General features: G+C 40.7%; 1 protein-coding gene across 1 annotated transcript in view; it reads left to right on the top strand.

The window, feature by feature from the left end:
- itpk1b (inositol-tetrakisphosphate 1-kinase b) overlaps window positions 1-12,570 on the top strand; it is a 41,917-nt gene that overhangs the window by 24,593 nt on the left and 4,754 nt on the right. Inside the window, exons 6-8 of the mRNA XM_054796381.1 lie at window positions 9,579-9,677; window positions 9,789-9,829; window positions 11,564-11,729. Coding sequence (XP_054652356.1) covers window positions 9,579-9,677; window positions 9,789-9,829; window positions 11,564-11,729 — 306 coding nt within the window. The remainder of the gene's footprint in view (window positions 1-9,578; window positions 9,678-9,788; window positions 9,830-11,563; window positions 11,730-12,570) is intronic.

Raw genomic sequence — 12,570 nt, 5'->3', positions numbered from 1 at the left:
AGAGGCCCAGGGGCTGATTTGCATCGGGGCGGGGGTGGCGCTGGGAGCGACAACGGAAGAGGGAGAGAGACTGGCGGGGTGTTGGTGAGGGACTGAAGAAGGCGACTTTAGTGGTATTAGTGCAGAAGGAGGAGGATAACGACGGCGAAGACAGCAACTTTTCTGGTGAGCTACTGTTTCACTAGCCGTGTTACGCACACTTTTGTGGGGAAAAGCATTTATTTCATTAAAAGTGTAAAAAATCTTTCTGTGTAACATCTTTCTGTGCACTAAATATCCCATGTTACGACGCGGACACCTGCGGCTTATGGACAGGTGCGTTCTGTAGTCCGGAAATTCCATCCATCCATCCATCCATCAATCCATCCATCCATTTTCTATCCCGCTTGAGGAATTTTTCGATTGTATTGATTGTTGATTAGTCATGTCTTGAAGCCCCTCAACTAGTTTGCATTCTATAGAAGGAGAATATCAAATCAGCTATGAGAATCTGGTATTTGCGCTATGGCAACTCCTCTGGGCAGCATTAGTCTGCTCAATACAATTGGCATTGAAACAGGAGTTCAGAACACCCCACAAAAAATAATGATTTTCCCCCATAATGGAACAGTTTTACTAAACATTGTTTCAATTATAATTATAAATGTACTCATTTTATTTCAAGAATATTTTCGGTTTTTAAACATGAAAATATTCAGTGCTTTGTGGCAAAAGAAAACCAAAACGGAACAGAAGGGCTGATAGACATTTGCGCTTGAGGCTTCACTAAACGCATGCATGCATTGTACATTGACAAATATGAGCATGTCAGAACGAGCGCGGTTTAGAGAGTCAGTCCAGTAAGTGTATACAAAGTTGAAATAATGCATAGATACTGATGTGCTAACTTCACCTTGGTTTCCTGTGTGCTAACCTGCTTAGCCTGACTCACCGCTTGCTTTCCATCAGTGTGTCGACTTGGAATTCAATGATTGTAGAATTTCTCTGTCACGTTCTGAACTCCTGTTTTTCATAGCGATGTTGTGTTGAGCAGATTAGTGCTGATAGAGGGAGATCTGTGTCAGTGTCAGTGTGTAGGCTTTAACTGATGTTGTGTTTCTTCAGGCTGCAAAAGTACAGTCGGCCCCACAAATGGCAAGTAAAAGCAAGTAATTGAGGCACCCATAAAATTGTCAATTTTGACACTCAAATAAAGCCTGGACTATGACGTCGCATCGAGATGCCACCATACGCCACGCTGGCTCGTTCTTCCCCCTTCTCACCCTCCTGCTAGCTTGACTATAACGTTCTCCCCTAATTTTGTATCAACGTTTCCAGTAAAAGTGAAAATTGTATTAGATTACATTCAGCTACAATAACTCTCCCCTTCTGTCTTCAATTGCCACGCAGTGGCACACAGCAAGGGAAGTTAAGCTAAATGCAGCATCCCGGTTTAAGCCCTAAATACTGTATGCCTCTCACACTTACTGTCGTTACGCCGTACATGTATCCTGTACTATTATGCTGTTTCTTTTATGCTTTATCATCGTGTATTTATAAATAATTACCAATTTAGGTTGAGTGAGATGAATCGCGATTATGCCGGGATCCACTCTAGTTGAGACTGACTCAACAGCACCTCTGCTAGATACAGCCAAGCAGTGCACTCCGTTTGGCCTCGACAGCTTCAATATACAATTAATCAACAATCAGTTTTGCATCTTTTGGAACAATTAATGAATGAAGTAGTAGATTATTATGGTGATGTCTAATCCAAATGAACACCAAAAATGTCTCTGCTTCTCTTTGCTGAACAGCAGAAGTTGCTCATGATAAAGGGAGTGATCACTCTTTTTCTCCGCAGTCACTATGAAGAGGCTGGTGTTGTATGGTAATTGCAGGATCCCTGTCTTTGCTCTCCCTATCCACAATTGACACCCAGCTAACATATGACCACAGTGTCAGCGTTCACTTGAAATTATGTCCTGGTCATTTCCGAGCAGATGTTTAATCCTTGCGTGCGGGGCTCCAGGCTCACATCATAACTCCTGTCCTCCTCCTCAGGACGACAAATGCATCTTTCGATTTCATACTGCTAGAGGCGGCCTTGAATGTTTGTCACGGGCAGATCAGAACATGCCCCCCTCCTTCCCTCCTCTTATCGCGTCCTATCAAGTCATCAGCGGGAATTGGACTGGAGGCAGTGACGACACAGGCACATTCTCTACCCACTCACATTGTATACACACCTGTGACTCATGCACATTTCCTGTCATACCAAACATGGCAAGCAGCCCTTTAATAAAATTGAGCATCCATGAGTGTATGGGGTGCCTGCGATGTGATGATCACAGATGTCTCAACATTTCAGTAGGTTCTTAAAATAGAAACCCAAGAAGATGTCTTTTTCTCCAAACACACACGATCGCTGTTATGTAACGGCAAGTCAAAGCTGAATCACTGTCCTGCTCTGTGTACTTGGTTTCAAGAGCAAGATGATTCTTCTTTCTTTCTTTTTTTTTCTTTTTTTTAACCACCACTGGGCTTCAATCAGTGTTATTGGTGCTGGTCCTGCATGCCAAACTCCTTGACAACTGTGCTTGCTTTAGACACAAACACAGAAAAAGAAAGACTTTATAATCCCCCACCACACCATCAGACCACCAGGAAAAAAACAGCATGTGACGGCAAATTGTGTTTTGCTCCCACTGTCAACATTTTTTTTTTTTTTTTTTAAAAAAAGAAGAGTGCCATGAAACTGTTAAAGTCCGAGTCAAATTGAGGATTGGTGTGGAAAGGTTACCTTGCTTTCTTAGCCACTTCCTCGTCCTTATCAGCAGGCAGCACAGAGTCCTGAAGCAGCTCAAACTGCTGGTGTAAACTGCTTGGAAAAGGCCAGAGAGTCAGCCGTGCTTTATTTTGCATGACTCAGAATAGTATTCAATAGAAGGAAGCACTTGAGGCGTTTTCTCTGGAAAATGGCGCTTTTATTTTAGTATATTACTTATCAGTTCAGTGTTAAATGGCTGAAAAGATAAACCGAATGTAAGCTCAGGAATTAGTCGGCAAAAGTTAGCAAACATTAGCACTAATGGACCAATGTCACTTGGGATTTCTGTTTCCTAAAGTGCAACTTGTTACAGTTTCCTTTTGAATACTTGCATTTTCATAGCTGACAAACAGACACTGTTTTCATGTCAACCCGTCTGTAAAAGTTCTTGGAATGAAACACTTGGATTTGTTCATAAAGACAGATTGCCTTGAGGTTCCTGGACGTTTTGCGTTTAATCCATGCCTTGGCGAGGCCCAACATTGCTATTGTCCTGTTTATGCAAGGGATTAATATTTAATCATAGTTGCAGCATGAGAAAGACAAACACTTGGGTAGTGTGGACACTCTTTTTCAAGCAAAGTGAGGGAGCACATAGCCACATGTCAGCATGCTTTTGTGCCTAATCCTTTATGGGGAGTATACGCTCTTAAACAATCCAGAGATTCCCAAAATGATTCATGAATCTAATTAGAGGATAAACCCTTTTACAGATAAAAGTGGATCTCAATGCATTGCCATGTTTGGAGTTCACTTTTAAAATATGGCAAATGCTGCTGCCCATACGGGAGAATACTGTTGTTTCTAGGAAACAAGCTCTAAATAGCAACAGGAGAGCCCGGCGTTGCACCTAAACAGCAGCATGCACACACACACACACACACACACACACACGTCCCGTGCTCCATGTAAAACATGGACCTCTATGTCCTTCTTTTCAACAACACCTCAAAACATCGAGACAGAAAACTGGCCTGCGAAGAAATTCCCATGCTTCGTCTTCATTTACGTGAAACCTGGATGGATGATTTAGTTTTTACAGATGAGGTGCCTGTCATGTGTGCATGTTGGTGGATCGCTCAAGGCCTAATTCAAGGCTCTACGCTGCAGTAAACATGATACAGTGGAACCTCTAAAGTCAAACACAGCCTCTTCCTTGACTGGTGAATCACCATTTTCAAATTAATCATGATTAATCACCATTTGCAAGTACGTTTTGAGTGTAGATGTATTTTCTGGGATTTCCAAGCATATTTAAATGCATCAATTTGTACTTCCGCAGTAAGAGTTACATTAGTGAGTGATAAGATTATTCACTTATTGTTTTTCTTTGCCTTTCTGTTTATTTAGACCACACATACACGCATAATAAAGACATTATTGTGATTTTCGGAGTGTCCCTGAATGCATCTCGTGATAGCCTAGTGAAAATGAGCAAGTGACGTTCCAAGGAGGACTACAGACGTGTTTGTGAGTTGGAGATACATACATGGTGTTGGAATTGCACTGCTGTTGATGTGTTCAGGTCAGAATAAACATATTAAACAGCGTCAGCCTCTGTGAGACTCAATGGGGACACTACAAAATTCTTCCGTCTGCCGTGATAACAGAGAGGTATGATTTGACATGATGTGCATGTCAAAAAAGTAAATCAGTTACCGCTGTTTTTTATTATTAAATAAATATACCTTGGTATAATTTTCTAGCAAGGGCCTAAAAATGGATGCATGCATCTCATTATTTTAATGCACTTAAAAGGGCTGTGTGCTCCTGGCTCAAGATTACTTTTTTTTTTTTTTTTTTTCAACCAAAGAATGTAAGAACACCACCACCGGCTAGCATATGTTACCAATAGCGGTTTAAGAGAATGGATTGTACCAAAAAAAAAAAATCAATATTTTTCACAATTACAAATAAAACGTCTTAAAAATTGGCATAAAGTGTCATTGATGGGTAACATGAGTAGCTAAACTTAGCTAGTGCACATGTTACATCGGGTGCAGATTACAAACTCAAAGCAGGGAGAGGCATGATATAATGCTTGTAGTACGTTCGAATGTTGGCGCCCTCTAGGCAGCTGGGGAACTTGCTGCATACAAGTCCCTTTGTCTCCCATTGAAGTATAAAAGTGAACTGGCGTACAACGTAAAATCAATAAAGCATTGTATTTTTGGTAACATGTAGCAATAACGATCATGGACATCAGTCTCTTCTGCATCACAATTGTTACTCACCTCCAATCATTGTGGCTCCCAGTGGTCCACTAATGGGTAAGTATTGTGTCTTCTCATGACCCGCATGGCACTAATATATTCCATTAGGACATACTGGACTTTTCTTCTTTTGTCTTTTATTGGCGGTTTGCAAACAATTTTTGGTGTGCATTTACGGCCATTCATGCATGAGTCTGCAGCTGCTTTGATATAATTTAGTGTGGGACTCTTTCATGGTGTCACGCATTAGACTTTGTAGACCTTTTGAATGTTCAGGTATTCCTTTATTTATCATAAAAACACAAATACTGCATAGTGAGTGGACAGCTTCCTTTCAAAACAATGCCATCATGAAGTCCTGTAAACCTTGTGTTCGGCTCCACTTGGTCTGACGCGAGCGTGCAGTGTTTAGACAGAACCAGATTGATTCCCCCCCCCATTGCACCTCCAACTCCTTTACTTCACCCCTCAAAGTCCTCCAGAACAAACACGTTATCGCACAATTAAAAGCGCTATTTAATATAAATCCTTTCATTGTTGCTTGTGATGTTTTGCGTTCATGTCTTTTGATGCTTTTTGTTTGGCAGTAGTGAAAGATAGCTCAGTGGTGTAAAAAGGGGCATTTTTGACCTGAAAAGACATTACGTTGCTATTAGCGTCCTGGTGGAATAACACACTGACAATGACGAGACGGATGGAGATGAGTGATCGGTGACCTTGCAGGCTTCCTGCCTGTAGAGGCAACACGGGAAGAGACAAATCTGACTTCACTGCCATATACTACATTAACTGTCTTTGCCTCATGGACTAAAGGATTTGATTACGGCTTTCTGTAGTATTTGTTTGTTGCTTAATAGAAAACAAACAACTCTTTGTCCCAACTGTTGTGGGGCTCCGCCACAGTCCAGCGCTGTGATGTGATGTTGTCCTGACTTCAGCACTAGTCGGAGGGAGCGCCCCCACACCACACTGGAGGCCCACGCCTCATGAAAGTCAGCGTGTTTCTATTGTGTCGCTTGGTTATTTAGCAAGATGACACAGAATCGACGGCAATGTCATGTCACTTTGCAATGAGGAAGAATGCTTTTGATTTGGGTGCACTGGGGAATTTTTCTGCGTGCTATTTGGCAACAGGACTGGAATTGGACTGTATCGCCCTACTGATTTTTCAGGCTAAAAGTGTTTTCTAAATTTAGAGATTGAAATGATGTACAGTCATCCATCACCAAATCGCGGTTCGGATTTTGCGGATTCACTCACGGTTTTTCAAAAATATACAAATTTATAAATCATGCTGTTTTGTGGTTGAAGACAGCCTATTACTAATTTTAAAATATGCATATTTAAGCAAATACTTTTTTTTTTAGCTAAATTACGCATTTCCAAGCATAAAAATAGCTAAATTAGTTAAAATACAAATCTAAGGCATTCAGAAGATGCATTCAAGAACGTGATGCTGCAGTATGAAGTATTCTACACTGGTCACCCGGTGTCGGTAATGTTACTGTGATATTCGGTGAGACATACAAGCATCAGAATTGATCGCCAGAACAACAGGGTTTTATTGCAGGTTTGACTTATCTCACAATAGGCAATAATAATAATTATAATAACTTAGTAATCATAATAATAACACGGGCTACCGTTGCGGTCATAATCTATTTCAAGCTAAAAGTCAACTCTGAACCCCCAGCCTCACGTCCGGAACACATTAACATACACAAGCACTACACAAGTCTGATTTATGTCTTAAATTGATTAGTTTCTGTTATGTCTACAATTTTGATTAATACTAATGTAAAGGTGACTGTAGGGGTGTTTCATGTCTAGAGGGCTCTAATAGCATTAAAAATCATATTTAGAAGATCATAACCAGGTTTTCTATGCTCTACCTATGAAAATATTTGATTTATAAATAAGGAATCTTACTTTGTGGAAATTCACTTATCGTGGTTGGGTCTGGAACCAGTTAACCACGCTAAATGAGGGATTACTGGAATCTGTTTTATTAGTTTCTCCATTTCTTGGCAGATGTTTGATTTGAATCTTTATTGTAGGAAATTCATTGTCCTCTGTTTTCCTAATTATTACCACAAGTCTCTCATATTCACCGGGTGTGAGGGCTACAAAAGTAATCTACAGTTGTCTCATCTCCACCTGTGGCTGTAAGCAACTTCCTGACATGTAAATGAATTCCAAAAGACAGCAGCGGTGGCGTTTCATCATAAGTAGAAATCATTTCATCATAAGTGGTCAGCATCCAGCAGCTTTATTTACCTCTGCATGCGCTTTAAAATGTTTGTTTGACTGCTCAGCAGCAGCCCTACTGTTGTTTACTGTGAACTCCTCAGTGGTATTAATGTTGGCTGTGCGGTTTGCTCGTTACTACGTGTTCTTTTCCACTTTCTCATGCACTCTAAATCATTATTAAAAAAATGAAACTGTTCTAACATTTCTAAAATAACATCCTCCCTCCATTTAATCACCTGCTTCCAATTAACTCACTTTCCTCTCTGAGGTTTAGGTAAAGAAACGCCCCATCTATAATTTGAGCATTTACTGTAGTTTATGTACACTCTATGTCGATGTTATGGCAATGCATTTTATATTTTAGGACAATTTGGGTCCATTTTCAATTGAAAAAATTGGGGAACACTGGTTTACACAAACGAAACATTGATGAGTGGAACTGATGTGAACTCACTTCACATGCGGAAATTACGGAAATTAAAGAAGCCACAACACAAATGTGACGCACAGACTGTGTAGTTTTTGTGGTCTGGGTTAGGTTTCATCACATTTTAGGTCATGTAGAGTTTGCACCTGTTACGGCTTCGTAAGATCAGCCATCACACGTCAAGCTAAGTCATGTGTCCACGGACTCCTGCTTGCTGCTTTCTCTGTGTCACAACTTCCTGTGTGCGTGGATCATCACATATCTCCGTCTAGTAATCATGTGAATTTGAAATGAAGGCATAAAGATGATTCAAAAGTACAACAAAACAGTACCAGTATACAATTTTATTTTCAAATACACTAGGTCCCCAACTTACGAATATCCGACTAGCGAACACTCGCAGATACGAGCACAAGCTGACTGGTCTATATTTTATTTTATTTTGCCTTGTAGTCAGTCCTTCAATCAGTATTTATACTGCTACTGTACATGCTTGACCAGTAGAGGGCACTGTGACACTGCTAATGGGACCAACAGAGGCAGCGTTAGAGCTAATGAGACCAACAGAGGAAGAGTTAGACGCTGGGGAGATACAGTGTAAAGCTAAATGGAAAGCTAAATTATACAACCCGGACAGAGCGTGTGATTAAAGTTTATGAAGAGTTAATAGGCCTGCTTAATTCTACACCACCCATAGAACACTACCTCTTTTAGAAGAGTCTAACGACGACGACTTGTCCTTTTTTTCAATATCTCCTCCACCACTACCAACGACGTATGTTCGACCACTCCTCTTCAAAGGTGAATAACATTTATCATTACGTATTATTATATCACTTTTATTATTTTTTTTTCATTAATTATCCTCGTTTAATATTACTACTGCATCCAAACTCATATTTACATACATACACATATACTGTATATGTATACACGTACATGTAGTACCTATATCATTGGTAATATTACCTTTTCCCCTACTTAAGAACAATTCAACATAAGAACGGTCGTCTGGAACCAATTGTGTTCGTTAGTTGGGGACTTAGTGTAATTGAAATTAGGGCACGTTAACAGTGGCAACTAATCAATTTAATTAATTACATTTTTTAAAAAAAGAACATTTTGCATAATTAATGCATGCGCATTGTGCCAAGCCACACCTATCTGCTGTGATGGTGGACGGAGGGAGGCAAGTGTAGCACACAGAGGCACAAAGAGTCTAACGCTCTTTTATAACACATCAACAGCAATGCCATTCCAACATCATATAAACATCTCCAACTCGCAAGCGGCTCTCTCCGCTCGCTGTATCTAATTCTCCACAGCACCACCTCGGGGTGCATTCTTGGACACCCCGAAGTACAGCTGTCAAGAGCACCAAGACAAACAACATTATTCCGACCTTCGCAATAAAGCGCTGCACTGACTGCACTGTACAAAATATGGTCCAAAATGGTCCAATTGAATTGTGTCAAATAAAGGTGTGGTATTGCTTAGTTTCACCATTCTTACTGTACTGCGTTTGAAAATTACACTACTGTCCTAAATACCTGTAAATCCAGCCTATTGTTTAGTTCAGAGCAATCACTAAGAGACAAATAATAGTACTACTATATATTGTTATATGTGTATTATGTTTATGCTTGATTTGAATTTGAATTTAATTTAAAACTGATCACACATAAATATATAAATGTAATTGAGTGATAATTGAGTTAATTTGTAATCTATTATTAAATATAGTCTTTATTTGACAGCCTTAAGTAAAGTGGTCTCACTGATGGTGGGTCTCACATCGAAAGAACCAGGCCCCACTTAATTGACTGCTTTTAATAGCTCACAGTGTTTTTCTTTGCTCTTTTCCTTGTCGTTTGCTTAGACGAGAGGATTTGCTCTCCTCCGTTCATGGTACTCAACACCGAGTGCAGCCCGGATGTGCTGGAGCAGATCAGGAAACACGGGCTCACATTCCCCTTCAGTAAGTCTTTTTTTTTTTCAGCCCACTGACACCCCTACAGAATAAAATACATGTTCCTAGTACTATGTTGTCATGATTTGACGTATTTCCCGGCCTTGTCTTCATTCTCAGTTTGCAAAACTCGAGTGGCTCATGGAACCAACTCCCATGAGGTAAGAGGTCACACAGCACCGCCCTCTTCACTCTTTGCACTAACAAAGCAGCAACACTTGTCCTGCCACTGGATTGTCTCTTAACTCCAGTGCAAACAACCAAACTAGATGACACCATAACTTTGGACAAAGGTACCTTGTCAATACAGCTACAGGAAGTGAAAATGTGGATGTCTTTGCTGCTAGAACAGCTACAGTATGTTTGTGGGACTTTGAATCCATTTCTGAGCATTGGTGTTGCACCTGAGAGAAGTCCTGGTTCACATTCTCTGCTTCTTTTACACCAAACTCATCCAGGCAGGCCTTTATGGACCTTACTTAGTACACTGGGGAACAAAAAGGACCTTCCCTAAAGTGATGAATGAACAACAAAAATATAAACCTAACACTTGTTTTTGCTTACGTCTTTCATGAGCTAGACCAGGAGTGAGCAAACTACGTCTCCGGGGGCCACATGCGGCCCACAAAAAAAAAAAATTGTGCCATAAAACATAACCTACCCACTGCACTGTCTGGGAAGTTTAAAAAAAAAAGGAGGGACATTCACACTCTTTAGTAGTCAATGTCTTAGCGTTCATAGTTCATATTGTATATCAGATCCTTTATTATTTATTTATTATGTACATTCTGGGTGTCTTATTCAGTAAAATTCCATTTTGTTTTTTGATATGGTGTGATATTTAAAGTGCTCCTGAAAAAAGGGACACAAACACATACATATACAGTAGCAGATTGTATGACACTATAATTCCAGCTGGACTGTTAGAATTAAGCGTAAAATAGAGTGCAACTATCAAATATGTAGTCTGGCCCCCAGGCCAATTTTGTTAACTCAATGCGGCCCGTGAGTCCAAAAAGTTTGCCCTCCCCTGAGCTACACTCAAAGATGTAAAACTTTTTCTATGCGTCATGAAATATGACCGTATTAATCCAGTACTCGGGTCTCTGCACTGGCTTCCTGGTGCTCAGAGAATAGATTTGAAAACAGCTCTGCTTGTGTACAAGTCTTGTCATGGTCTTGTGCCATCTCTGACATGTTAGAGCTGCATAAACCATCTCCAGCTCTGAGAAGCTCAGTGAGGGGTCTCCTACGGGGGCCCAGAGTCGCGACTAAACGCGGTGAGGCTGCGTTTCAGTCTTATGCTGCCAAAATCTGGAACAATCTTCCAGAAGATGTGCGACAATCCTCGACTTTGGCAATGTTCAAATCCCAGCTGAAAACACTTCTATTCAACGGTGCATGTGACACCTGAAAGTATTTCATCAGCAGTCTTCATTTTTAAACTTTTTTTTTTTTTGGGTTTTATGGGCTGATTTATGGAACTTTATGCGACGATTTTATGAAATGTTGTTGCCCTTCCTTTCTGTAGAGCACTTTGAATGACCTTGAGTAGGAATTGTGATACGTGCACAAAAGGCGTGTATCTCACAAATATTGTTCACAAATCAGTCAAAGTCTGTTGGTGAGCACTTCTTTTTTTGCTTTTTTGCCACCTCACAGATGTGTCATATCAAGATGCTGATTAGACAGTGCAATTATTGCACAGGTGTGCTGTATGCTGGCCACAATAAAAGACCTCTCCAAAATGTGCACAATTTATCGCAGCACAACGCCGTAGATGTAGGTTACCTAGTCAAGCCCTGATTGATGATTGATGTAAGAGCGAGTCTCAGTATGTTTTGTCCACATTATCTGAAATCAATTCGCAGTCTTTCTGACCTCCTGCCCCCCAGATGGCCATTATCTTCAGCGAGGAGGACCTAAAGGACGTAAAGCCGCCCTGTGTCATCCAGAGCTTTATCAACCACAACGCAGTACTCTACAAGGTGTTTGTGGTGGGCGACTCCTACACGGTGGTGGAGAGACCCTCGCTCAAGAACTTCCCTGCCGGACCCGCAGGTAAGCGAGCGAGCGAGCGAGCAAGGCGGTCCCACTCTGAATGATGCCAATAAAAGAGCTCATAAAATGTCTTTATAGTCCCTCGGATTGGACCTGCTCACCCTTTTTAAGGCTTGTAAGAGCAATTGACTTTTGTTCCGTGGGTACAAATTGTCCAACATGTTGAAAGCAACCTAGAGGCATATAAACACTGTGGATACAGTTAGGCCCCCCCCCGCCCCATTCCATTCCCTGCAAACAGTGCAGAGAGGACACTTTGGTGCCCTGGGACTGGAATGTTCTGTTTGGTCCAATAGAGCTCGTAACACATAAAGCATAAAGCCAACATGGAGCAGCATTACACCTGCTCTGCTGCTTGAACCTTATTTTTGCAATTTGGAAGCGATAATACTGATAATGCTAATTGCCAAACCCCTCAAAAGATGACCTGTCCCCAAAGGTCTTCTATAGTATGTGTCTGCCAATCATGTGACCACCACATAGTGTGCTGAACATCTCGCAGTCAGTGAGTTCAGTTCACATTTTTGTGCCATTCAGTTTTTTCATTTCATGACTGAATTTAGGTTGCCAGATGATATTTTTATTTTGTCTTTTCTCCCTTAAATTGGGCTAAAATAGCAAAGCTACACAAAAAACACACATTTGCTCCTCACGACAAAGAAAGTCTTATTGAAAAGTATTGAAAATGTTTATGTTAACTTAAGATAATACATTCTTAAGCTTTCACACTACTAGTATAACATTTTTTTTTCATATTTGTCCACCAGATGGTGTAACTTTTTCCCCATTCAAAGCACGCAGCCACATTTCTTGCTTTATACCCTTTTTCTGCAGGAGTGCC

Source organism: Dunckerocampus dactyliophorus, chromosome 13, assembly GCF_027744805.1.
Source record: "Dunckerocampus dactyliophorus isolate RoL2022-P2 chromosome 13, RoL_Ddac_1.1, whole genome shotgun sequence".
Classification (NCBI taxonomy): domain Eukaryota; kingdom Metazoa; phylum Chordata; class Actinopteri; order Syngnathiformes; family Syngnathidae; genus Dunckerocampus; species Dunckerocampus dactyliophorus.
This window is presented reverse-complemented; position numbering and strand designations above follow the sequence as displayed.